Source organism: Pristiophorus japonicus, chromosome 10 (genome assembly GCF_044704955.1).
Source record: "Pristiophorus japonicus isolate sPriJap1 chromosome 10, sPriJap1.hap1, whole genome shotgun sequence".
Lineage (NCBI taxonomy): Eukaryota > Metazoa > Chordata > Chondrichthyes > Pristiophoridae > Pristiophorus > Pristiophorus japonicus.
This window is the reverse complement of record NC_091986.1, coordinates 42,763,792-42,789,237: the sequence shown is the minus strand read 5'-3', so window position 1 is coordinate 42,789,237 and position 25,446 is coordinate 42,763,792. Positions and strand designations below refer to the sequence as shown.

The following is a 25,446-nucleotide window of genomic DNA, read 5'->3' as shown; positions in this document are numbered from 1 at the left end:
TTTTATTAACGTTTAGTGCCAAGTATACAAATGTTTAATAAACTTCAAATTATTTTTTCAACTAAACCAAAATGATTAAATTATTTTTTCAACTAAACCAAACTTAGGTAGTGTCTCATTTAATTTACAGAATAACAGGTGGAGTCAACATGGTGTGATACAATGATCAAACCTGCCGTTCAGCCTTCATACAAAGCGGTGAAGTATAAGATGCTGAAGCAAGGCTGCTGCAAAGGCATAACATGTACGAGGCCTCCTCCCCCGTCGTCCTGCAGGTTGTAGTGGTTCCTCGTCCTCCCCCTCCTCGTCCTCATCGTAAGCCTCCTCCTCCTCCCCCCCCCACCTTGTAGCCTGAGCTGGTTCTGCAATGTCCTCATGATGGCTAAGTTGTGCAGCATACCACAGTGAACTCATCGATCTACTGAGGGGAGGCAGGTAGCCTCCAGAGTGGTCGAGGCATTGGAAATGCTGCTTTAGCACTCCAATTGTCTTCTCCACAATGTCTCGTGTGGCTATATGGCTGTCGTTATAGCGACACTCTGGTTCTGTCTGAGGGTTCCGGATGGGGATCATGAGCCAGGTGACGAGCCTGTCAGCTTTGACCCCCAGCATCCAGCTCTGCCCTTCTGGCTGCTGCTGAAACATCTGTGACACACTGCTCTCTCACAAGATCAAAGCATCCTTGTGCTCCCTGCATGTTTAGCATCTACTGCCATGATACATTGCATAGGTTGCAGACGATCATCACATTGAGCAAGTGGAATCCACTTGTGTTTCAGTAATGCTCCTGATTGTCTAAAGGTGCTCGCAGGGCGATGTGTGTACAGTCAATGGCAGCCTGTACCTTAGGGAAGCCAGCAATTCAAGCAAAGCCTGAAACCCTCTGATTTTGTGCCTCCCTTGTCAATGGGAAGTTTATAAAGTCCATCCTGTGTGCATACAGTGTAGCAGGCACTTGGCAAATGCAGCTATGTGTAGCGTGCTGCGAGATGCAGCATACATCCCCAAATGATGCCTGAAAGGAGCCGGAGTCATAGAAGTGCCGCAGTTACCTTCACCTCGATGAGCAGTGAAGTCCTCTCGCTTCGAGGCTGTATGTCCGCCCCTATGAGCTCGCATATGTCTGCGACCACCTCTTTTCAAAAGCCCAGACTCCTAATGCACTGTCCCTCAATCAGGTGCAAGTATGAGCGCCTCTCCCTGTAACCTCGTTCGGGGTAAATCCTCCCCATTCTGCGAGCTCTTTGGTTACGAAGATAATGCCGCTGAATAAGCCTTCCTCGATGATAAGACAGAACAGCATAAGCACGCTCCACATGTAGCAAAGATAGAATACCCCCCATTCTTTAAATGTCCTTAAAAACGATTTATAAACTCACAAAAAGCTCAATCTGTAAACGTAGCCTTCCCTCCAAAAGCTTTCACTCAGCTCCATTTTCCAAGATGTTCATTTTCCATTTATGTTTTACAACTTTTTTTAATTTTTCAGAAAACACCCATTTTAACATCCAACCTGCAAAGGGTGTAGTTATACTGACTTTCTGAAGTCACAGTTGCACCTCTTCTTTTTGGAACAGCCCAGTGTTTTAAAAGAGGAACATTGATGCGTTGAAATTGCAGAGAACTAAAAATCGTTTCCCAGAAAATAAAGTTATTATTTTCTTCAAAGTGGCAGCTAAAAAAAAATACCAGCTAATTCGGAGTGATTTGACGCAGTAGTTCGGAGTATGACCATTGTAAATGAGCCAGTGATTAGATTTATGTTGGAGAAGCCAAGATGACGCCGTTAACACAGATTTCAAGCCGACTCCACCAGGTAAGGCAAGCTTTTTAACAACGGTATTTAGCACTGTCCTTAAAAATATCCTTATTGGCGAAACTCGCAAAAAATGGCATTATCGGTGGGTTTGACCCCAAGTGACGTCAGAAAATTGTTAGTGGAAAAAAAAATCAGCCCTTATTTACACGATTGGCGAAACTAGCAAAATGGCTCTAAATTCATTTAGCTCCAAATAAAAACTTTTAGCTCCAAAAAATGGCGCCAAATCATGGCGAATTTCAGGCCCTCTATCATTCACAAAACTGCCAAAGGATCTTAATCATTAAGACAGAAATACTTCTGATAAATGTGATTTTAGGATATATTCATGAAACTTAGTGACATCATCCTTAGTTTCTTGTAGGCCTCAGAAATTAAAACAATTCTCCTCATATTTTGGTTCTTAGACAATTTCTGAGCTATTAAAAATACATAAAACAGCAAATCCACCTGGTGAGATTCCCCATCTCCATCGTTCCTTGAATGGCACAATAAGGGCAAGATCAGGGCTCATGGGCTTGGGCATAATGTATTAGAGGATTGTTTAACGGACCGAAAACAGAGAGTAGGAATAAACCGGCCATTTTCGGGTTGGCAGGCTGTAACTAGTGGGGTGCAGCGAGGGTCAGTGCTGGGGCCTCAGCTATTTACAATCTAAATTAATAGCTTAGATGAAGGGATCGAGTGTAATGTATCCAAGTTTGTTGACGATACAAAGCTAGCTGGGAAAGTAAGCTGTGAGAAGGACAAAAAGAGCCTGCAAAGGGATATAGACAGGTTAAGTGAGTGGGCAATATGATGGCAGATGGAGTATATAGGGCCCAAGTTTCCACATGATTTGCGCCTGATTTTTAGGAGCAACTGGTGGAGAACGGACTATCTTAGAAATTGCAATTCTCCACATTTTTTTTTCTGCAGTTTAGTCAGATAGAACAGTTCTACTTTGGAACAGAATTTTTTCTTCAAAAGGGGGCGTGTCCGGCCACTGACGCCTGATTTCAAAGTTTCCACAGTGAAAATGTACTCCAAACGAAAGTAGAATGGAGCAAGTGAAGATTTTTGTAGAACTGAAAAAACCTGTTCTACACATTAAAAAATCAGGCGCCGGTTACAAATCAGGCGTCCAGAACGAGGTGGGGGGGAGGGGGGGGGAAAGAGGGAGGGTGGGGAAGGGAAGTCATTAAATTCTACAATAAATCCTTATTTATACTTATAGAAATATTATACAAATAAATCCAACCTGAATAAACATTTATAAGCAAAGAAAAGATTAAATAAACCATCTTCCTACCTGTGTGAAAGTGCTTCAGCATCACAAAACGAGGCAGCCGTTACCGAACGCGGGGGAGGGAGGGAGCCGATCGAACGCGGGGGGGGAGGGAACCGACTGAACGCGGGCGGGAGGGAGGGGGGGGGAGGGAAGGGAGCCGACCGAACGTGGGCGGGTGGGAGGGAGCCGACTGAACGCGGGCGGGAGCCGACCGAACGCGGGGGGGGGGGGGGGGGGGGAGGGAGCCGTTCCAGACGGCTGGCAGAAAAGAGAGAAGGCTGCAGGAAGCCTCAGAAATTGAGGAGCCATTTCCCGACGGCAAAAGGGGGAGGTCATCGGGAAATGGCTGCCTCAACTTTCTGAGGCTTCCTGCACCCTTCTCACTGCTACAAGAAGCCTCAGTGCTGATGGCAATGTACTTTTATTAAAAAATGTTCAAAAACTAAACAGTTACAAAGAACTACAAAAATGGCCGCATGCCAATGTTTCCTTCACACTGAGCATGCGCAAACGCTCCAACGCGCACGTGCAGCGTTGCCGGCAGGAAAAAAACTAATTTAAATAGTACCCGCCCCCTCCCACTTACAAAATCGGCGCGAGTGTAGGCTCCGCCCCCCTGGGTGCCGCGCCAAGCAGACAAGGAGCTGCAAAGCGCTCCAGAATCGCTCGTTTTTTTTCCGGCGCCGTTTTAGGCGCGAAAAACGGGCGCCCAGCTCGGAGGGGCGCCCGTTTTTTATCGTGTGGAAACTTGGGCCCAATGTGGGGGAATGTGAGGTTATTCACCTTGGTAGGAAGGATAGCAGAACAGAATATTTTTTTTCAATGGTGAGAAACTATTAAAAATGTTGAGAGAGATTTAGGTGTCCTTTTACAGGAAACAGTTAAGCATACAGGTACAGCAAGCAATAAGGGACTTGGTGCGAGTTAGGAAACGGGCTGCCGAGTTTTGGATGACATCAAGTTTACATATGGTAGAATGTGGGAGGCCAGCTTGGAGTGCGTTGGAGTAGTCAAGTCTAGAGGTAACAAAGGTATGGATGAGGGTTTCAGCAGCGGATGAGCTGAGGCAGGGGTGCGCAATGTTATGGAAGTGGAAGTGGAAATAGACAGTTTTAGTTATGCCGCGGATATGTGACCAGAAGCTCGTTTCAGAGTCAAATAAGACACCTAGGTTGCAAACAGTCTGGTTTAGCCTCAGATAGATGCTAGAGAGAGGGATGGAGTCAGTAGCTATGGAACGCAGTTTGTGGCAGGGACCAAAGATAATGACCGGTCTTCCCAACATTTATTTGGAGAAAATTTCTGCTCATCCAGTATTTGATGTCGGACAAGAAGTCTAACAATGTAGGGGACATGCAGGAGTCGAGAGAAGTAGAGCTGGGCGTCGTCAGCGTACACGTGGAAACTGATTCCGTGTTTTCGGACGATATCACCAAGGGGCAGCATATAGATGAGAAATAGGAGGGGGGCCAAAGATAGATCCTTGGGGGACCCCAGAGGCAACAATGCGGGAGTGGGAAGAGAATGCGGGGACACAGTCTAAGGATAAGGGGGAAGCCATTTAGGACCGAGATGAGGAGGAATTTCTTCACCCAGAGAGTGGTGAACCTGTGGAATTCTCTACCACAGAAAGTTGTTGAGGCCAATTCACTAAATATATTCAAAAAGGAGTTAGATGAAGTCCTTACTACTAGGGGAATCAAGGGGTATGGTGAGAAAGCAGGAATGGGGTACTGAAGTTGCATGTTCAGCCATGAACTCATTGAATGGCGGTGCAGGCTAGAAGGGCCGAATGGCCTACTCCTGCACCTATTTTCTATGTTTCTAAGTCACTGCAGAAGATTTTCTGGCTACGATTAGATAAGATAAAAATGGAACCAGGCCAGTGCAGTTCCACCCAGCTGGACGATGGTGGAGAGGCATTGGAGGAGGATGCAGTGGTCAACTGTGTCAAAGGCTGCAGACAGATCCAGGAGGACGAGGAGGTATAGTTTACCTTTGTCACTGTCACAAAGGATGTCATTTGTGACTTTGATGAGAGCCGTTTCAGTACTGTAGCAGTGGCAGAAACCAGATTGAAGGGATTCAAACGTGGAGTTCCAGGAAAGATGGGCACGGATTTGGGAGACGATAACACGTTCAAGGCCTTGAGAGGAAAGGGAGGTAGCTAGCAAGCAAAGTGGGGTCAAGGATTGTTTTTTTGAGGAGAAGGGTGATGATGCAGATTTGAAGGAGAGGGGGACAGTACCTGAGGAGAGAGATCCTTTAATAATGTCGGCTAACACGGGAGCCATAAAAGGAAGTTGGGTGGTCAGCAGTTATGGGGGAGTAGGGTCAAGAGAGAAGGAAGTGGGTCTCATGGACAAGCTGAGCGTAGAGGGGTTAAGAGAGCAGATCAGAGAGAAACTGGAGAAAGATGTGAGTTTATGGCTAGGGCAGGGGGAGCCTCAGAGGAAGTTTGTCCGGTGGGCTAGGAGAAGGAAGGGAACTCGCAGAGGCAGCTGATTGGATGGTCTCAATCTTTGTTGTTGGAGGTGAGTGTGGTGGAGACTGGGAAGAGGGGTTGAAGAAGACGGTTAGCAGTAGAGAATATTAGCAGAGTGTTATCTTTGCATTCCAGAATGATCTTGGAATAGTGAGTAGCTTTTGCAGACAAGAGCAGGACCCGATAATGCTTTATGTAGTCGAGCCAGATCTGGAGGTGAATGATTAAACCAGTTGTTCGCCACATCTGTTCAAGTCTGCGCCCCTTGGAGCGAAGATGAGGGCTGTACCAGGGGCAACGGCCAGGGTGAGAGAGAGTAATGGTTTTAATAGGGACTAGGGCTTTCAAAGGTGGTGGTGAGGATGTGGTTGAGCAGATCGGTGGCTACAAAAATATCATTTGTGAAAGGAGGGCCAAAGGCTGGACAGTTTGGAGTTGATAAGTGCAGTTGTAAGGGAGTTTGGAGACAGATTTTTCCAGGGGAGGATGCAAAAGGAAGTCGGGTTGGGGGGTGGGGGGGTAGGTAGGGGGTGTGGGTGGAGAGCGGTACAAGGAAATGGTCAGAGATGGCCTTATCTAACACGGTAGGAATAGCGAGGTCACAAGAGATGGCAAGGTCAAGGGGTGGCCATGAATATGGTTTGAGTAATTCACATGGACGGAGAGATTAATGGAGGACAGGAGGGTAGTGAAATCAGAGGAGATGATGAATTGAGATGGAGGTTGTAATCACCGAGAATGAGAACTCGCTCGGTGCAGAGGCTGAGGGAGGAAAGCAGTGAGGATATATCCGTGATAAAATTTTTTAGCATACTTGGGTGGGCGGTAGGGAATGAGAATTTTAAACGAGAGGTGAGAGGGATATAATAATTTGAGATGTTCAAAGGAGGAGAACGTGCCAGAGGAGTAGGCGGACAGACCAAGGTATGATTTGATGACGAGAGCTACACTGCCACCATGGCGGTCTGGGCAGAGCAAGTGGTGCAAGGTATAGCCAGGCAGGGAAAGGTAAGGTGTCATCATCCTTCAGCCAAGTTTTCATCAGGGCCATGATGTCAATGCAATCATCCACGATAGGCTCATGGATGGCAAGGGCCTTGTTCGCAAGTGAACGGATATTCTACATGGAGATCCGGTGAGGATCGGCAATGGTTGATCCACTGCCAGCAAACACAGGGTCAGTGCTTGGAGGGATGAGTTGGACAGGGAGGAGATTGTCAAGGTTAGCCACCCCTCCCCCCAGACAAGCTGGGCGGCATGGTCGGTTAGTGAGTAGGATGGGACAGTTGGGGTTGCTGCTCGTGAGGAGATAGTGAGGAGTGCCATGGTGGGCCCTTCGGAGGATGCCAAGAGAGGCAGAGGGAATCTGTTGGCTTGTCTAAAAGGGAGTCGAGCCTGGAACGTTGGCAGGAGAGTAGGAAGGTTGAAGGGTTGGGGTAGGGATTTGGGAGGACAGAGTACCTGAGAGAAGAGAGATGAAAGGCGGCATGGCGACAGGAGAGACTGGTCAGGGAGTGATAGAGAGAAAAGAAAAAGTGGGAGAAGGAAGTGGAAATAGAAGTGAATGACTCGGGTCCAAAGCAGCAACCAAAATGCGCACGCAAATAGGCTCGAGAGGAAAAAACTCAGTTTACATCGTGAATAGGGAATACTACAATAGGCATTCTACAATAGTAGAATCAGTATAATCAAGATCAATTATATTAAAGCAAAATTGATAACTATATTAATTAATTATAAGTAAATTTAAAATCAGAACGTGAGTAATTGAAAAGTTAAATCAGTCTCTAGCTGTCTCATTAAAATCATTCTCCGGTAGATCAAAAGGTACAATTAAAAACAACGTGCATTTATATAGCTTCTTTAACGTAGGAAAATGTCAGAAGGTGCTTCACAGTCGCAATTATCTTACAAATAAATACAAAATTATAAAAAAGTAATACGTCATCAGCCCGTCCATTGACTGGATATAAAGTTGTATCCCAAGGCTCCTCATACAGCCTTAACTCCACAATCTCATTCAACATATTTATTAACGACTTAGATGATGGCATAGAAAGTCATAAAGCTAAATTTGCAGATAACACAAAGATAGCTGACATTGTAAGCAGTGTAGATGAAAGCATGAAATCACAACGGGACATTGATAGATTAAGTTAATGGGCAAAATTGTGGCAAATAGATTTCAATATTATCAAATGTGAGGTCTTCCACTTTGGATCTAAAATGGATACAGCGGGGTATTTTCTAAATGGTGATAAGCTAAAAACAGCGTATGTCCAAAGAGATCATTAAAATGTCATGAACACGTACAGGCAATAATCACAAAGGTTAATGGAATGCTGGCCTTTATGTCTGGAGGACGAGAGTACAAGGGAGTAGAAGTTATGTTGCAGCTGTGTAAAACCCTGGTCAGACCACATCTGGCATACTGTTCTTGGCACCACACCTTAGGAAGGATATATTGGCCTTGGAGGGAATGCAGCGTAGGTTTACCAGAATGATACCCGGACTTCAAGAGTTAAATTACAAGGAGTGATTACACAAATTATGGTTGTAGTCCCTTGAATTTGGAAGGTTAAGGGGGATCTGATCCAAGTTTTCAGGATATTAACAGGAAGAAATAAGGTAGATAGAGAGAAACTATTTCCGCTGGTTGGAGAGTCTAGGACTGGGGGCATAGTCTAAAAATTAGAGCCAAACCCTTCATGAGTGAAATTAGGAAACACATCTGCACACAAAGGGTGGTAGAATTTGGAACTCTCTTCAGCAAATGGCAATTGATGCTAGATCAATTGTTAATTTTAAATCAGAGATTATAATTTTTTGTTTACTAAAAGTATTGAGGGATATGGGCCAAAGACATGGAGATGGAGTTTGGTGACAGATCAGCCATATTGAATGGCAGAACAGGCTCGAGGGGCTAAATGTCCTCCTCTTGCTCCGATGTTCCATACATGCTCCAATTTGTTTTTTTTAAATCAATCCTGTTTAGTAACTTGTACATAAGATAATAACTGCACTTGATTGAGTTACAGGTTGCATTCCACTTTTAGAGTTTGGAGGGTCAAAAAATATGCATGTCATGCTGCAAGATAAATATCCCAATTGATATGTAGCTTTTCTCACACTTTCCCACATATGTATGCTATGAATTGCAAGCCTAAAGTGACACTTTACAGGATGTCACAGCTTTGTAATTGGCTGTGTATCTCATGTTAAGGGGCAAAGACTGAGCGTGTGACGAGTGCAAACTCTTTTCACCTTTTATCATTACATTTATATATTTCAGCATCAATTATAAGGCTTGCTAATTGAAGTCAGTCGTTACCCTTCAACAGGATTTTTGGTAAATGATTACTTTTGAATAGTTCATAAATAATAATTTGTATTTTTAACAAATGAAAGTACATTCATATTCAACATTTCGGAGAATCATAGAATGATACAGCACAGAAGGAGGCCATTCGACCAATTGTGAAGAGCTCTCCAAATAGTCCCACTCCCCCTGCTTTTTCCCCATAGCAAATGTTTCTTTTTCAAATATTTATTCAATTCCCTTTTGAAAGTTATTATTGAATCTGCTTCCACCACCCTTGCAGGCGTAATTAAGTTTTATTCCCCATCTCGCCTCTGGTTCCTTTGCCAATTACCTTAAATCTGTGTCCTCTGGTTACCGACACTCCTGCCAGTGGAAACAGTGTCTCCTTATCTAGGTGTATCAAAACCTTTCATGATTCTGAATACCTCTATTGGAGTTTAGAAGAATGAGAGGTGATCTTATTGAAACATATAAGATTCTGAGGGGGCTCGACAGGGTCGATGCAGAGAGGATGTTTCCCCTCATGGGGGAATCAAGAACTAGTGGGCATAGTTTCAGAATAAGGGGTCACCCATTTCGCTCAGAGGGTCATGAACCTGTGGAAGCTGAGTCATTGGATATATTCAAGGTTGGGATTGACAGATTCTGGAACTTTAGGGGAGTCAAGGGTTATGGGGAGCAGGCAGGGAAGTGGAGTTGAGGCCAAGATCAGATCAGCCATTATCTTTATTGAATAGCGGAGCAGGCTCGTGGGGCCGTATAGCCTTTTCCTGCTCCTATTTCATATGTTCTTATGTTATGTTCTATCAAATCTCCCCTTTAAACCCTATGAGACTTGGACTAAGCTGGGCCTGGAAAACCCAGTAGAGGTACAATACAAGCAAGGCTTACCTCGCGAACTTACCTCGCGATCTTGTTTTACTGCTTGTAGGTTATACATGAAGTACTTCTGATATTGCTGAAGTGGCACGACTATAATAAAGGCCAAAGTACTTAGGACCACCATAAGACTCTTGGATAGAGGGGCTTTATCTTTGAAATAAAAACAGAAAACTGAACATTACAAAATGGCGAATGGTATATAGCCCACAGAGGTTTTCCTTTACCTCATTTCTCTAATTTACAGGATTAACCATAAAAATTTCTCCAACCGAATGTGAATGTGACTCCTTGTATTTGCTTGCAAAGAAAAAAAAGGAAAAAAAAACTTGCATTTATATAGTGCCTTTCACAATCACTGGTCGTCGCAAAGCATTTTATGGCCAATTAAGTACTTTGTTTTTGAAGCGTGGTCACTGTTGTATAGTAGGAAACACGGCAGCCAATTTGCGCACAGCAAGCTCCCACAAACAGCAATGTGATAATAACCAGATAATCTGTTTTGTTATGTTGATTGAGGAATAAATATTGGCCAGGATACCGGGGATAATTTCCCTGCTCTTCTTCGAAATAGTACCTGGGATCTTTTACGTCCACCTGAGAGAGCAGACGGAGCCTTGGTTTAAAGTCTCATCTGAAAAACAGCAACTTTGATAGTGCAGCACTCCCTCAGAACTGCACTGGAGTGTCGGCCTGGATTTGTGTGCTCAAGTCCCTGGAGTGGGACTTGAACTCACAACCTTCTGACTCAGAGGCGAATGTGCTACCCACTGAGCCACAGCTGACGCAGATTAACATATATACATCACATATCTTAACACTGAGTGAATGACTGCCCGGTAAAGTAAAATAATTCATTACTCCATCCCACTCATTCACACAAAACTAAATGGAACAATATTTAGGTCTCAGTGGGTAGCACTCTCGCCTCTGAGTCAGAAGGTTGTGGGTTCAAGTCCTATTCCAGGGACTTGAGCACAAAAATCTAGGCTGACACTCCGAGTACAGTACTGAGGGAGTGCTGCACTGTCGGAGGTGCCGTCTTTCAGATGAGACATTAAACTGCTCTCAGGTGGAATTTATATTAGAATATGCGTATTACCAATTTACCACTCCTCATCGTTACCTAAATAATATAATTCACATGCTCAGAAATGGGGAAATGTAGTCTGCGTTATGCTGCATTATTTTTCCAAGTCCTCTGGATTACATTAATACTGTAAATTTAAGGAAGTTATGTAAGTGCTAAATTTAAATATCAACACAGCTGAAAAAAGGATTTATTTATATTAGCATGTGAATCATTAACAGCTACATTATAGCAATAAATACTCCTACCCAAGTATCACACTGCCTGCTCATTTAAATAACCTGAAATTATGATAATTACTGTACATGAAGTTTGGGATCAAAATAATTGCCTCTTATCTTGTTAGCTAGTTAAGTGATCTAATTGAGGTGTTTTAAGATGACTCAAGGAGTTGCTGGGGTAGATAGAGAGAAATGATTTAATCTGGTAGGGGAAATCCAGAACAAGGGGACATAGCCTTAAAATTAGAGCCAGGCAGTTCAGGGGTGACGGCAGGAAGCATTTCTTCACACAAAGGGTCGTGGAAAATCTGGAACTTTGTCCTACCAATATTCTGTTAAAGATGTGGGGGGGGTGGGGGGGGCAATTGAACATTTCAAATCTGAGATGGATAGATTTTTGTTAGGCATGAGTGTTAAGAGTTACAGAGCCAAGATGGGCAGATAGAGTTAATTAAATAGAATTACAGAAACCTACAAGATAGGGTTGGGGATAATATATTAGCATGAATAGAGGATTGGCTAACTAACAGAAAAGAGAGTCGGGATAAACGGGTCATTTTCCAGTTGGCAAACAGTGACTAGTGGGATGCCGCAGGAATTGGTGCTGGGTCCTCAACTATTTACAATCGATATTAATGACTTGGATGAAGGGACCGAGTGTAATGTAGCCAAGTTTGCTGATGATACAAAGGTGGGTGGAAAAGCAAATTGTGAGGAGGATACAAAAAATCTGCAAAGGGATATAGACAGGCTAAGTGAGTGGGCAAAAATTTGGCAGATGGAGTACAATATGGGAAAGTGTGAGGTTATCCATTTTGGCAGCAAAAATAGAAAAGCAAATTATAATTTCAATGGAGAAAAATTGCAAAGTGCTGCAGTACAGAGGGACCTGGGGGTCCTTGTGCATGAAACACAAAAAATTAGTATTCAGGTACAGCAAGTAATCAGGAAGGCAAATGGAATGTTGGCCTTTATTGCAAGGGGGATAGAGTATAAAAGCAAAGAAGTCCTTCTACAACTGTACATGGTATTGGTGAGGCCAGACCTGGAGTACTGCGTACAGTTTTTGTTACATATGTAAACCTGTAAATAACTTGTGTAGCCACCAGAGGGCTCTACCCCTGGAGTCCCAAGGGATCCCACAATCCCTTGGGAGTACAGGTACTTAAGGAGGCCTCACAGACTGGAGAGGCACTCTGGAGACCGGCAATAAAAGACTCAGGCCACACTTTACTATGAGCTCACAGTATCTAGTCAGACTCTTTATTTATGCATAACAACTGGCGACGAGATACAGATGACGAACCCAAAGATGCAGAGAACAGTGGGCATCCTGGAGAAATTTTCAGAGGGAGATGATTGGGAAACCTTCGTGGAGCGACTCAACCAATATTTCGTAGCCAACGAGCTGCAAGGAGAAGCGAATGCTGCCAAAAGAAGGGCGATTCTTCTCACCCTCTGCGGGGCACCAACGTATGGCCTCATGAAAAATCTGCTTGCTCCAGCGAAACCCATAGAGAAATCGTACGATGATTTGTGCACACTGGTCCAGGAGCATCTGAACCCGAAGGAAAGCGTTCAGATGGTGAGGTACCGGTTCTACACCTACAAAAGGTCTGAAGGCCAGGAAGTGGCGAGTTATGTCGCCGAGCTGAGACGCCTTACAGGACATTGCGAATTTGAAGGACATTTGGAGCACATGCTCAGGGACTTCTTTGTACTTGGCATTGGCCATGAAGTAATACTTCGCAAATTTTTGACTGTAGAGACCCCAACCTTGAGTAAAGCCACAGCGATAGCCCAGACATTCATTGCCACCAGTGACAATACTAAGCAAATCTCTCAGCACACGAGTGCTGCTACAAGTACTGTGAACAAAGTGATGATGTTTTCAAATCGCAACATACAGGGCAGGCCCCACATGCCTGCAGCTGCACGTCCGCAGATGTCTGAGTCCAGCATCAAGGGTGATGAATTAAATGGACTCCCAGTGTCAATGGAGCTGGACACGGGCGCCAGCCAGTCCATTATGAGCAAAAAGACTTTTGATAAATTGTGGTGCAGCAAGGCCTCAAGGCCAGTTCTGACTCCCATTCGCACAAAACTGAGAACTTACACAAAGGAACTGATTTCCGAAATCAGCAGTGCTACTGTAAAGGATGGAGCAGTGCACAAGCTACCACGCTGCTCGGCAGGAGCTGGTGGGAAAGATACGCTGGAACTGGGACGACGTCCGAGCGTTCTCACCCGCTGACGACACTTCGTGTGCCCAGGTCTTAAACAAGTTACCAGGTATCGGGAAGTTCCAAGGAGCAAAAGTGCAGATCCATTTGATTCCGAGGTCGCGACCCATCCATCACAAGGCAAGAACAGTACCGTACATGATGAGAGGGTGGAGATCGAGCTGGACCGGCTGCAACAAGAGGGCATCATTTCGACGATCGAATTCAACGAGTGGGCCAGTCCGATTGTTCCAGTCCTCAAGGGAGACGGCACTGTCAGAATTTGTGGTGATTACAAAGTAACTATCAGTCGTTTCTCACTGCAGGATCAATACGCACTACCAAAGGCAGACGACCTTATTGTGACACTGGCGGGAGGAAAGACGTTTACAAAGCTTGACTTGACCTCGGCCTACTTGACGCAGGAGCTGGAGGAATCATTGAAGGGCCTCATCTGCATCAAACACACACAAAGGTCTCTTCATTTACAACAGATGCCCGTTTGGGATTCGATCAGCCACGGCGATATTCCAGAGAAACATGGAAAGCTTACTTAAGTCGGTCCCGCACAAGGTGGTCTTCCAGGACGACATCTTGGTTACGGGTCGGGATACAGTCGAGCATCTGCAGAACCTGGAGGAGGTTCTTACTCGACTCAACCACATGGGGCTCAGGTTAAAACACTTGAAGTGTGTTTTTCTGGCACCTGAAGTGGAATTCCGAGGGAGAAGAATCGCGCCGGACGGCATCAGGCCCATCGATTTGAAGACGGAGGCAATCAAGAATGCACCGAGGCCACAGAACGTGACGGAGCTGCGGTCGTTTCTAAGACTCCTGAACTACTTTGGTAACTTTTTACCGGGTCTCAGCACACTGTTAGAACCACTGCGTAAAGGAGACGAATGGGTATGGGGTAAAAGCCAAGAAAATGCCTTTGTAAAAGCTAGAAAATTGTTATGCTCAAATTGCGTGCATTTTATGATCCATGTAAGCGTTTGGTACTAACATGTGATGCGTTGTCGTACGGGTGTGTATTGCAACAAGCTAATGAATCTGGGAAATTGCAACCGGTTGCTTATGCATCCAGAAGTCTGTCTAAGGCTACAGCATGATTGAAAAAGAAGCGTTAGTGTGTGTTTATGGGGTAAAGAAAATGCATCAATATCTGTTTGGGCTCAAATTTGAATTGGAAACTGATATCCCTTTTTTCCGAGAGTAAGGGGATAAATACGAATCCATCGGCCCGCATCCAGAGATGGGCGCTCACGTTGTCTGCATACAACTACGCCATCCGCCACAAGCCAGGCACAGAAAACTGTGCCAATGCTCTCAGTAGGCTGCCATTGCCCACCACGGGGGTGGAAATGGCACAGCCCGCAGATTTAATCATGGTAATGGAAGCATTCGAGAGTGAGCAATCACCCGTCACAGTCCGACAGATTAGAACCTGGATGAGCCAAAACCCCTTCCTGTCCCTAGTAAAAAATTGTGTGCTTCACGGGAGCTGGTCCAGTGTCCCATTGGAAATGCAGAAAGCAATAAAGCCGTACCAGCGGCGCAAAGATGAAATGTCTATACAGACAGACTGCCTTCTGTGGGGTAATCGGGTGGTGGTCCTCAAGAAGGGCAGGGACACTTTCATCAGTGATCTCCACAGTACTCACCCAGGCATCGTAATGATGAAAGCGATAGCCAGATCCCACGTGTGATGGCCCGGTATCGATGCGGACTTAAGAGTTCTGCGTGCAGAAATGTAACACATGTTCACAGTTAAGCAATGCACCCAGGAAGGCGCCACTACGTTTATGTTCTTGGTCTTCCAAACCGCGGTCCAGGGTCCAAGTCAATGTTGCAGGCCCATTTTTGGGTAAAATGTTCCTAGTGGTTGTAGATGCGTACTAAAAATGGATTGATTGTGAGATAATGACGGCAAGCACATCCGCTGTCACCACTGAAAACCTGCGGGCCATGTTTGCCACGCACGGCCTGCCTGATGTCCTTGTGAGCGACAACGGGCCATGTTTCACCAGTGTCGAGTTCAAAGAGTTCATGACCCGTAATGGGATCAAACATGTTATATCTGCCCCTTTCAAACCAGCATCCAATGGTCAGGCAGAGAGAACAGTGCAAACCGTCAAGCAGAGCTTGAGAGGGTAACTGAAGGCTCACTGCAGACTCACCTATCCCGAGTCCTGCTTAGCTACTGCACGAGACCCCACTCGCTCACTAGGATTCCACCTGCTGAACTGCTCATGAAAAGGGCACTTAAGACAAGGCTCTCGTTAGTCCACCCTGATCTCCATGAACAGGCAGAGTGCAGGCGGCTCCATCAAAGTATATATCATGATAGTGCAAATGTGTCACTCGAAATTGAAATCAATGATCCTGTATTTGTGTTGAACTATGGACAAGGTCCCAAGTGGCTTCCCGGTACTGTCGTGGCCAAAGAGGGGAGCAGGGTGTTTCGGGTCAAACTTTCAAATGGACTCATTCACCGGAAACACTTGGACCAAATCAAACTCAGATTCACGGACTATCCTGAGCAACCCACATTGGACCCTACCTTCTTCGACCCCCCAACATACACACCAGTGGCAACTGACACCGCGGTTGACCACGAAGCAGAACCCATCGACCGCAGCAGCCCAGCAGGACTCACCACACCAGGCAGCCCAGCAAGGCCAGCTGCACAGCAAGGCCAGCTGTACAGCAACCTAGCGAGGGCCCAACAAACAATTCACCAAAACCAGCATTTGCACCAAGACAATCAACCAGGGAAAGAAAGGCCCCAGATCGACTCACCTTGCAAATAGTTACACTGTTGACTTTGGGGACGGGGTGGGGAGTGATGTTATATATGTAAACCTGTAAATACCTTGTGTAGCCACCAGATGGCGCTTCCCCTGGAGGCCCAAGGGATCCCACAATCCCTTGGGAGCACAGGTACTTAAGGAAGCCTCACAGGCTGGAGAGGCACTCTGGAGACCTGCAATAAAAGACTACAGTCACACTTTACTTTGAGCTCACACTATCTAGTCAGACTCTTTATTTATACATAATAGTTTTGGTCTCCATATTTAAGGATATATTTGTATTGGAGGCTGTTCAGAGAAGGTTCACGAGGTAGATTCTGGAGATGAGGGGGTTGGCTTATAAAGATAGGTTGAGTAGGTTGGGCCTGTACACATTGGAGTTCAGAAGAATGAGAGGTGATGTTATCGAAACATACAAGATAATGAGGGGGCTCGACAAGGTGGATGCAGAGAGGATATTTCTACTCATAGGAGAAACTAAAACGAGGGGGCATAGTCTCAGAATAAGGGGCCGCCCATTTAAAACTGAGATGAGGAGGAATTTCTTCTCTCAGAGGGTTGTAAATCTGTGCAATTCTCTGGCCCCGAGAGCTGTGGAGGCTGTTCATTGAATATATTTAAGGCGGAGATAGGCAGAATTTTGAGCGATAAGGGAATAGAGGGTTATAGGGAGCGGGCTGGGAAGTTGAACTGAGTCCTTGATCAAATCAGTCATGATATTAAATGGCGGAGCAGACTCGAGGGGGTCAAATGGCCTACACCTGCTCCTATTTCTTATGTTTCTTATGATATAAACAGACCATTCAGCCCAACTGGTCTGAGCTGGTGTTTATGCTCCACACGAGCCCCCTCCCACCCTCTTCATCTCACCCTATCAGCATAACCTATTATTCCAGTTTCCCCTTAAATGCATTAAGATACAAATTCAGCCTCTCTCTTAGGCAGTCCCTCGTAGTCGAGGATGACTTGCTTCCACTAATATGAGTTCTAAACGGGGCTGTCCATAAGGCTGTCCTGATGTTCCAGGTCCTGAACTTCATTTTAAAGGGTGGAAGATGCTTGTGCGTGAATTCTTTCAACATGGAGCAGCCGTTGCACACCAACGACCACATGGACTTGACAGAGCAAGGTCTTGGTCCAATGGCAAGGGGACCCAAGACGATTGGAGACCAGGCTCTGCTGCATGGGCCTAGAACACACAACCCTGGATCTCGAAGCCTGGGAACGATCTGGCCTGCAGACCTTTCTACAACTAGCGGGCAACCAAGCGGGTGGGAGGGAGGGAGGGCTGGGTGGGGAGGAAAGACAAAATTCCCCCTCTCCCCTTCACCCAGCAACTCAACTGAGAAATGAAAAAATATAACTGAACAATGTCAGCTGCCCTGGAACTCGAACCGGCAATCTCCAGCTTGTGTGGGGAAAGAGGGGCTTGCATATGGTTCGGACAAGAGATGCCAAAACCTTTAACCTGTCTTTTGTCTTTCTCGATGTTGATGGGCATGTCCACCAGTTTGTTCTTTTTTCAAATTTTCAGCATTTGGAATTCTTTTTCTTTTTATCCCTCGAGTGTCAGACTTCAAAAGAAAAACACACCGCGTAAGGTGATCGGAGCTTTATGAATATGTCAAACCCTTAAGTGGTATTTGTTGTGCTAACCACATAGAATTTATATTTGCAGCATGCTGCCAATGTGAGAACTTTAGATTTTAAAATGTCTCGAGCAAATAAAACCCAATTATGTGCAAAGAAGTGCAAATTGAAAAATCTTCATTCACGATGAAACTTGCATGGTAAATTTATATGCCAACACAACTAGATGATGTGGAAATGTATTAATTTATCGGAAGCCATTACGTGAATATAGCACTGCTGCAGCATTAGCAGACAGTAAATGATTCTCAGATCAGCCATGATCTAACTGAATGTTGGAATAGGCTGGTAGAGCAGAATGGCCTACTCCTGTTCCTATTGACTATAATTCAAAAAGTTTAAATGTTAACAGAAGTAACCTCTCCCCAAATAACAATGGTGGAATGAAAAACAGCAGACTTCCTTGATATGATCACTCACTGACAGACCCAGTACTGAAAATTCATGTTTTTTTTTAACTATAATTTCTAACTTCCATTTTGAACCCGATATGCAACTGTGTATAAAAATGGTTAGAAAAATTTGAATAGATTTGACTCTTAAACTCAGAATTTTGCCACTCTATAATATTGCTTTTGGACTGCCAAGAGATTCGAAAATATCATCAATTACTCGTAATAACCTGCATTTAAACAGCGCCTTTAATGTAGCAAAACATCCCAAGAAGCTTCACGGGGACATTATCATACAAAATATGACACTGAGCCCGGAAACGCGGCAGCCGATTTGTGCACAGCAAGCTCCCACAAACAGCAATGAGATAATGACCAAATAAATATTTGCCCAGGACACTGGAGAGAACACCCCTGCTCTGCTTCGGAATAGCACCGTGGGATCTTTTACATTCACTTAAGAGCGCAGATAGGACCACGTTTTAAAATCTCATACGAAAGACGGCATCTCTGACAGTGCAGCACTCCCTCAGTTCTGCACTGGAATGTCAACCTCGACTTCTGTGCTCAAGTCTCTGGAGTGGGATTTGAATGCATAAACTGCTGACTGAGGTGAAAGTGCTACCCCCACTGAGCCACAGTTAAAACTAAACCGAAGTCATCCATGGTGGTATATACAACTATACCTTACAGACTCAATCTATTAATGTGTGCTCTTGCAAATCCCATCTAATCAAATGTTTTCCCTGGCTGGGGAGTGTAGAACTAGGAGTCGGTCATTTAGGACTGAGATGAGGAGAAATTTCTTCACTCAAAAGGGTTCCGAATCTTTGGAGTTCTCTACCCCAGAGGGCTGTGGATGCTCATGTCACTGAGTATAATCAAGACAGCGATCAATAGATTTTTGGATATTAAGGGAATCAAGGGATATGGGGATAGTGCAGGAAGATGGAGTTGAGGTAGAAGATCAGCCATGATCTTACTGAATCGCAGAGCAGGCTCGAATGGCTTACTCCTGCTCCTATTTTCTTATATTCTTAAAACTACATCGGTATGGAAACCGTTGTGGCTTTCTAAATTACAAGATTTAAATTATGCACTTTCATTTTTAATGTGAGTATGTGAGCACTGTTCCAAATTAGTCAGAAATTAAAGAGGAACTCTGAAGACTGAAGATTTGAAATGAAACTGAAGTACAGTAAAAAAAAAAAAAATTCAAACACGCTTGGATGTTTGGTGTTTTAAATGTAATCTTTTGACGTGTGGCAAGCAGTATTTTAGGAGCAAGTTTCCTCATATGTGCCGATAATTAAATAGAGAAATAGCAAACTTTGGACAAATGCGTTCCAATTTTAACACAATACTTTTGGAACAAAGTGCTTCCCACATCTCGACCCCTATTCACACCTATATATACTTTCTGCTGAAACTTTCAAACGGACTTGTCCGACCAATTAGCTCACGCGATAGTGACAGATAAAGCAAGCCATTCACCCATTTTTGTTCATCTGTTCACAAAGGCCCTAAATCATACAGCACAGAAGGAGGCCATTCGGCCCGTTATGGCTGTGCTGGCTCTTTGAAAGAGCGATCCAATCAGCCCCACTCCTTCTGCTCTTTCCCCAGAGCCCTGTAAATGTTTCCCTTCTCAAGTATTTATCCAATTCTCTTTTGAAAGTTACACTTGAATCGGCTTCCACTGCTATTCCAGGCAGCGCATTCAGATCCTAACAACTCGCTGTGTAAACAAAATTCTCCTCATCTCACCGAAAGGTCCCCTTTTCAGCAGCTAATTGTTTCTGTGAGGAGAGACTGGATCAACTGGGCTTGTATCCACTGGAGTTTAGAAGAATGAGAGGAGATCTCATAGAAACATATAAAATTCTGAAGGGATTCAACAGGTTAGAGGCAGGAAGAATGTTCCCGTTGCTGGGGAGTTCCAGAACCAGGGGGTCACAATCTAAGAATAAGGGGTAAGCCATTTAGAACAGAGATGAGGAGAAACTTCTTCACTCAGAGTGGTTAACCTGTGGAATTCTCTACCGCAGAGAGTTGTTGAGGCCAGTTCATTAGATATATTCAAAAGGGAGTTAGATATGGCCCTTACAGCTAAAGGGGTCAAGGGGTATGGAGAGAAAGCAGAAAAGAGGTACTGGGGTTGAACGATCAGCCATGATCTTATTGAATGGTGGTGCAGGCTCGAAGGGTCAAATGGCCTGCTCCTGCACCTAATTTCTATGTTTTTATGTTTCTTCAAAGATTCTGGCGCAGCCTCCAACCTCAAAAATTTCTACGAACTTATCTTGAGTGCTTCGCACACGTCCCTGTGATCACGTGGGCCGGCCCAACCAATCAAAGTGGGGGTATTCCTCACTGTCAACCGTGAGGGATTATGGAGCGTTCTCCTCAAATTCGGCTGCCCCCAAAAGTTTGTCACCATGCTTCACCTGCTTCATGACGATACAAGCCATGATCCTGACCAACGGATCCACCATAACCCAATTCACGTTCGGACTGGGGTCAAGAATGGCAACAAGTCCAATGGCGGTAACTACAGAGGAATTTCTCTGCTGTCTGCCACAGGGAAAGTCATCGCAAGAATCCTCCTCAATCGCCTTCGCCCTGTGGCTGAAGAACTCCTCCCAAGTCGCAATGCAGATTCTGCCACTAAGGGGCACAATGGACATGATCTTCACCGTGCGGCAAATCCAAGAGAAATACAAGGAACAGCACCAACCCTTGTACATGGCCTGCTTTGACCTCACAAAGGCCTTCGACACTGTCAACCGTGAGGGATTATGGAGCGTCCTCCTCAAATTCGGATGCCCCTAAAAATTTGTCACCATCCTTCGCCTGTTTCATTACGACATGCAAGCCGTGATCTTGACCAATGGATCCATCACAGACCTAATTCACGTTCGGACCGGGATCAAGCAAGGCTATGTCATTGCACCAACGCTCTTCTGAATCTTCCTTGCTGCAATGCTCCATCTCACCCTCAGTAAGCTCCCCGCTGAAGTGGAGCTAATCTACAGAACAAACGGGAAACTGTTCAACTTCCGCCACCTCCAGGCCAGATCCAAGGTCATCCCATCCTCTGTCATTGAATTACAGTACGCATACGACGCTTGTGTCTGCGCACACTCGGAGGCCAAACTCCAAGCCATCGTCAACATCTTCACCAAAGCAAACGAAAGCATGGGTCTTACACTAAACACCTGTAAGACAAAGGTCCTCTACCAATCTGGCCCCGCCACACACTGCCACATGATTATCAAAATCCAAGACAAGGCCTTGGACAACGTGGACCACTTTCCATACCCCGGGAACCTACTGTCAACAAGGGCAGACATCGACGACAAGGTCCAACACCGCCTTGAGTGTGCCAGTGCAGCCTTCGGTCGCCTGAGGAAGAGAGTGTTTGAAGACCAGGACCTCAAACCCAGCACCAATCGCATGGTCTACAGAGAGTAGTGATGCCCGCGCTCCAATATGCCTCAGAGACATGGACTATGTACAGCAGGCACCTCAAAGCACTGGAGAAGTACCACCAATGCTGCCTCTGCAAGATCCTGCAAATCCATTGGCAGGAAAGGCGCACTAACGTCAGTCAGTGTTCTCGCTCAGGCAAATATGCCCAGCATTGAAGCACTGACCACTCTTGATCAACTCCGCTGGGCGGGCCACGTCGTCCGCATGCCCGATACGAGATTCCCAAAACAAGCACTCTACTCGGAGCTCCGACACAGCACACGAGCCCCAGGTGGGCAGAGGAAGTGCTTCAAGGTCACCCTCAAAGCCTCCTTGAAAAAGTGCAACAGCCTCACCAACACCTGGGAATCCCTGGCCCAAGACCGCACAAAGTGGAGGAAAAGCATCCGGGAAGGCGCCGAACACCTCGAGTCTCTACGCTGAGAGCAAGCTGAAGCCAAGCTTAAACAGCGGAAGTAGCACATGGCAACCCAGGCCCCTCAACCACCGTCTTCCACACTTGTGACAGAGACTTTAGGTCCCGCATAGGACTCGCCACATGAGAACTCATTTTTAGTGTGGGAGTAAGTCATCCTTGACTCTGAGGGACTGCCTAAGAGAAGGTTCCCATTCATGCTTGTGATCAGTTCCGTATATACAGAATCACAATAAGTGTGAATGGGAATATACCCAAAAACACTTAAAATAATTTTTGAAAAAACATCACGTTTAAAATTAATCAAAATGGAATTTAATTAATTATTTAAAACAAAAAAAAATGTTGATAAATAAATTTACATATTTTAAAGGGTCTAAAATAAACAACTTCTTTAACAGGATTTTAAATGTTTAAATTGTGGAAACAAATTATTTCTATGTAAAAGCAGGCCTTACACTTTTATCAGTCGGAAGAATTTCACAGGCATGCGCTGGACAGAAGTTGGGCAAACAGCCCAATTCTCCGCCCACGGAGGCCCTTTACCTCCGGATGCGTTGGCTCTGTCAAGAGGATTCTTGACAGATCGTCAGTTCCGGTTTCGGCGTATGTGCAGCGCATGCCTAAACCCGGAACTTGCGGGGCCCTACAGGCATGTGTGCACCTCGTACACACCCGTAGAGGCCACAAATTCAGGGCCTCTATGTTTTTTTTGCCTGCACAGATCTATCCAGGAATTCATCACATACATTAATCGCTCTTTGAAGCAAAGCTTCCAGATGCCAGCCCTAAATGTGCCATTTAGTAGTTTGAGCCAGAGTCCACCTTGTCCGACTCTCACAATTTAGTATAGGGTAGTTTTCGGATTTACCTGTTGCAGACCATTAACTCTCTTGTCTACCTCTACAAGATCATTTATCAGACACCTCCTCTGAAGGCTGAAAATCCAGTTTTGCTCATAAATTAGTCCTTTGGCATTTGCGCTCAACTTTGTGGCTCTCAACCAACACCACTAAAACAGGTCATTATCACATACATTGCTGATTGTGGGGGGCTTTTTGTGTGCAAATTGGCTGCTGTGTTTCCAACATACAACAGTGACTACACATCAAAAAGTACTTAACTGCCTGTCAAGCACTTTGGGATGTCCTGAGGTTGTGAAAAGTACTATATAAATTTAAGTCTTTTCTTTAACTCATTTGTCAGCTGATAGCAGCCTCGCCTCTGAGTCAGAAGGTTGTGGGTTCAAGCCGCACTCCAGGGACTTGAGCACATAAATCTAGGCTGACACTCCAGTGCCGTCTTTTGGATGGATGTAAAAGATCTCATGGCACTATTTCGAAGAGGAGTTATTCCCGGTGTCTTGGCCAATATTTATCGCTCTATCAACATAATAAAAACAGATTATCTGGGCATTATCACATTTCTGTTTGTGGGAGCTTGCTGTGCACAATATTGCTGCCACATTTTCCACATTACACTGCAAAAGTGCTTCATTGGCTGTAAAGCTCTTTGAGACATCTGTGGTCATGAAAGGTGCTGTAAAAATGCAAATTCTTTCTTTAAACGTGACTTTAAATGGTTTAATATACACATTCCTTCCACAGTTAACCATACTGTGGGCAGGTGCTCAGCACTTCAAGCAGTTCGATTTTGCAAACACCCACAGAGGAAATTAAGTGACTATAAGCAGAGCTTCCACCCTACATGAAAATTTATTCTTTAAATAGCTTAGCTAAATGCCAGACAAGTTATTGAAACATAGGTATCAGATTTTCAGTTGTATCTTGTCCATCAATATACACACACATATAAATAGATATATATAATGCATTGCAGAATCATAGAATGGTTTCAGCACAGAAAGAGGCCATTCAGCCCGTCGAGCCCCTGCCAGTTTGAAGAATACAAGAAAAACTTGCATTTCTACAGCCTTTCACGACCTTGAGACATCCCAAAGTTCTTTACAGCCAATGAAATACTTTTGGATTGTAATCTCTGTTGTCATGTAGGAAACGTTGCAGCCACATTGCACGAGGGCAAGACTCAGAGAGAGGGCGAGACAGAGCGAGCGCGGGAGCAAGAGACAGAGCAAGAGTGAGAGAGAGAGAGACAGACAGACAGAGACAGAGAGCGAGAGCGAGCGACAGAGCGAGAGAGCGAGCGACAGAGCGAGAGAGCGAGCGACAGAGAGAGAGAGCGAGAGCGAGACAGAGAGACAGAGAGAGACAGAGAGAGACAGAGAGAGACAGAGAGAGACAGAGAGAGACAGAGAGAGACAGAGAGAGACAGAGAGAGAGAGAGACAGAGAGAGACAGAGAGAGACAGAGAGAGACAGAGAGAGACAGAGAGAGAGCGAGAGAGAGCGAGAGAGAGCGAGAGAGAGCGAGAGAGCGAGAGAGAGCGAGAGAGAGCGAGAGAGAGCGAGAGAGAGCGAGAGAGAGCGAGAGAGAGCGAGAGAGACAGAGTGACAGAGTGACAGAGTGACAGAGAGTGAGAGAGAGTGAGAGAGAGTGAGAGAGAGTGAGAGAGAGTGAGAGAGAGTGAGAGAGAGTGAGAGAGAGTGAGAGAGAGTGAGAGAGAGTGAGAGAGAGTGAGAGAGAGTGAGAGAGAGTGAGAGAGAGTGAGAGAGAGTGAGAGAGAGTGAGAGAGAGCGAGAGAGAGCGAGAGAGCGAGAGAGAGAGAGCGAGCGAGCGAGCGAGAGAGCGCGCGAGAGAGAGCGCGAGAGAGAGCGCGAGAGAGAGCGCGAGAGAGAGCGCGAGAGAGAGCGCGAGAGAGAGCGCGAGAGAGAGCGCGAGAGAGAGCGCGAGAGAGAGCGCGAGAGAGAGCGCGAGAGAGAGCGCGAGAGAGAGCGCGAGAGAGAGCGCGAGAGAGAGCGCGAGAGAGAGCGCGAGAGAGAGCGCGAGAGAGAGCGCGAGAGAGAGCGCGAGAGAGAGCGCGAGAGAGAGCGCGAGAGAGAGCGCGAGAGAGAGCGCGAGAGAGAGCGCGAGAGAGCGCGCGAGAGAGCGCGAGAGAGAGCGCGAGAGAGAGCGCGAGAGAGAGCGCGAGAGAGAGCGCGAGAGAGAGCGCGAGAGAGAGCGCGAGAGAGAGCGCGAGAGAGAGCGCGAGAGAGAGCGCGAGAGAGAGCGCGAGAGAGAGCGCGAGAGAGAGCGCGAGAGAGAGCGCGAGAGAGAGCGCGAGAGAGAGCGCGAGAGAGAGCGCGAGAGAGAGCGCGAGAGAGAGCGCGAGAGAGAGCGCGAGAGAGAGCGCGAGAGAGAGCGCGAGAGAGAGCGCGAGAGAGAGCGCGAGAGAGAGCGCGAGAGAGAGCGCGAGAGAGAGCGCGAGAGAGAGCGCGAGAGAGAGCGCGAGAGAGAGCGCGAGAGAGAGCGCGAGAGAG

General features: G+C 45.9%; 1 protein-coding gene across 2 annotated transcripts in view; it reads right to left on the bottom strand.

Annotated features, from left to right (window-relative positions):
* ubac2 (UBA domain containing 2) overlaps positions 1-25,446 on the bottom strand; it is a 328,535-nt gene that overhangs the window by 283,830 nt on the left and 19,259 nt on the right. The window contains exons 2-3 of one of the 2 annotated variants that reach the window (XM_070891398.1): positions 16,184-16,294; positions 9,801-9,928 (exon numbers count right to left, since the gene is read on the bottom strand). In XM_070891398.1, coding sequence (XP_070747499.1) covers positions 9,801-9,928; positions 16,184-16,294 — 239 coding nt within the window. The remainder of the gene's footprint in view (positions 1-9,800; positions 9,929-16,183; positions 16,295-25,446) is intronic. The other variant, XM_070891399.1, reaches the window with a different exon arrangement.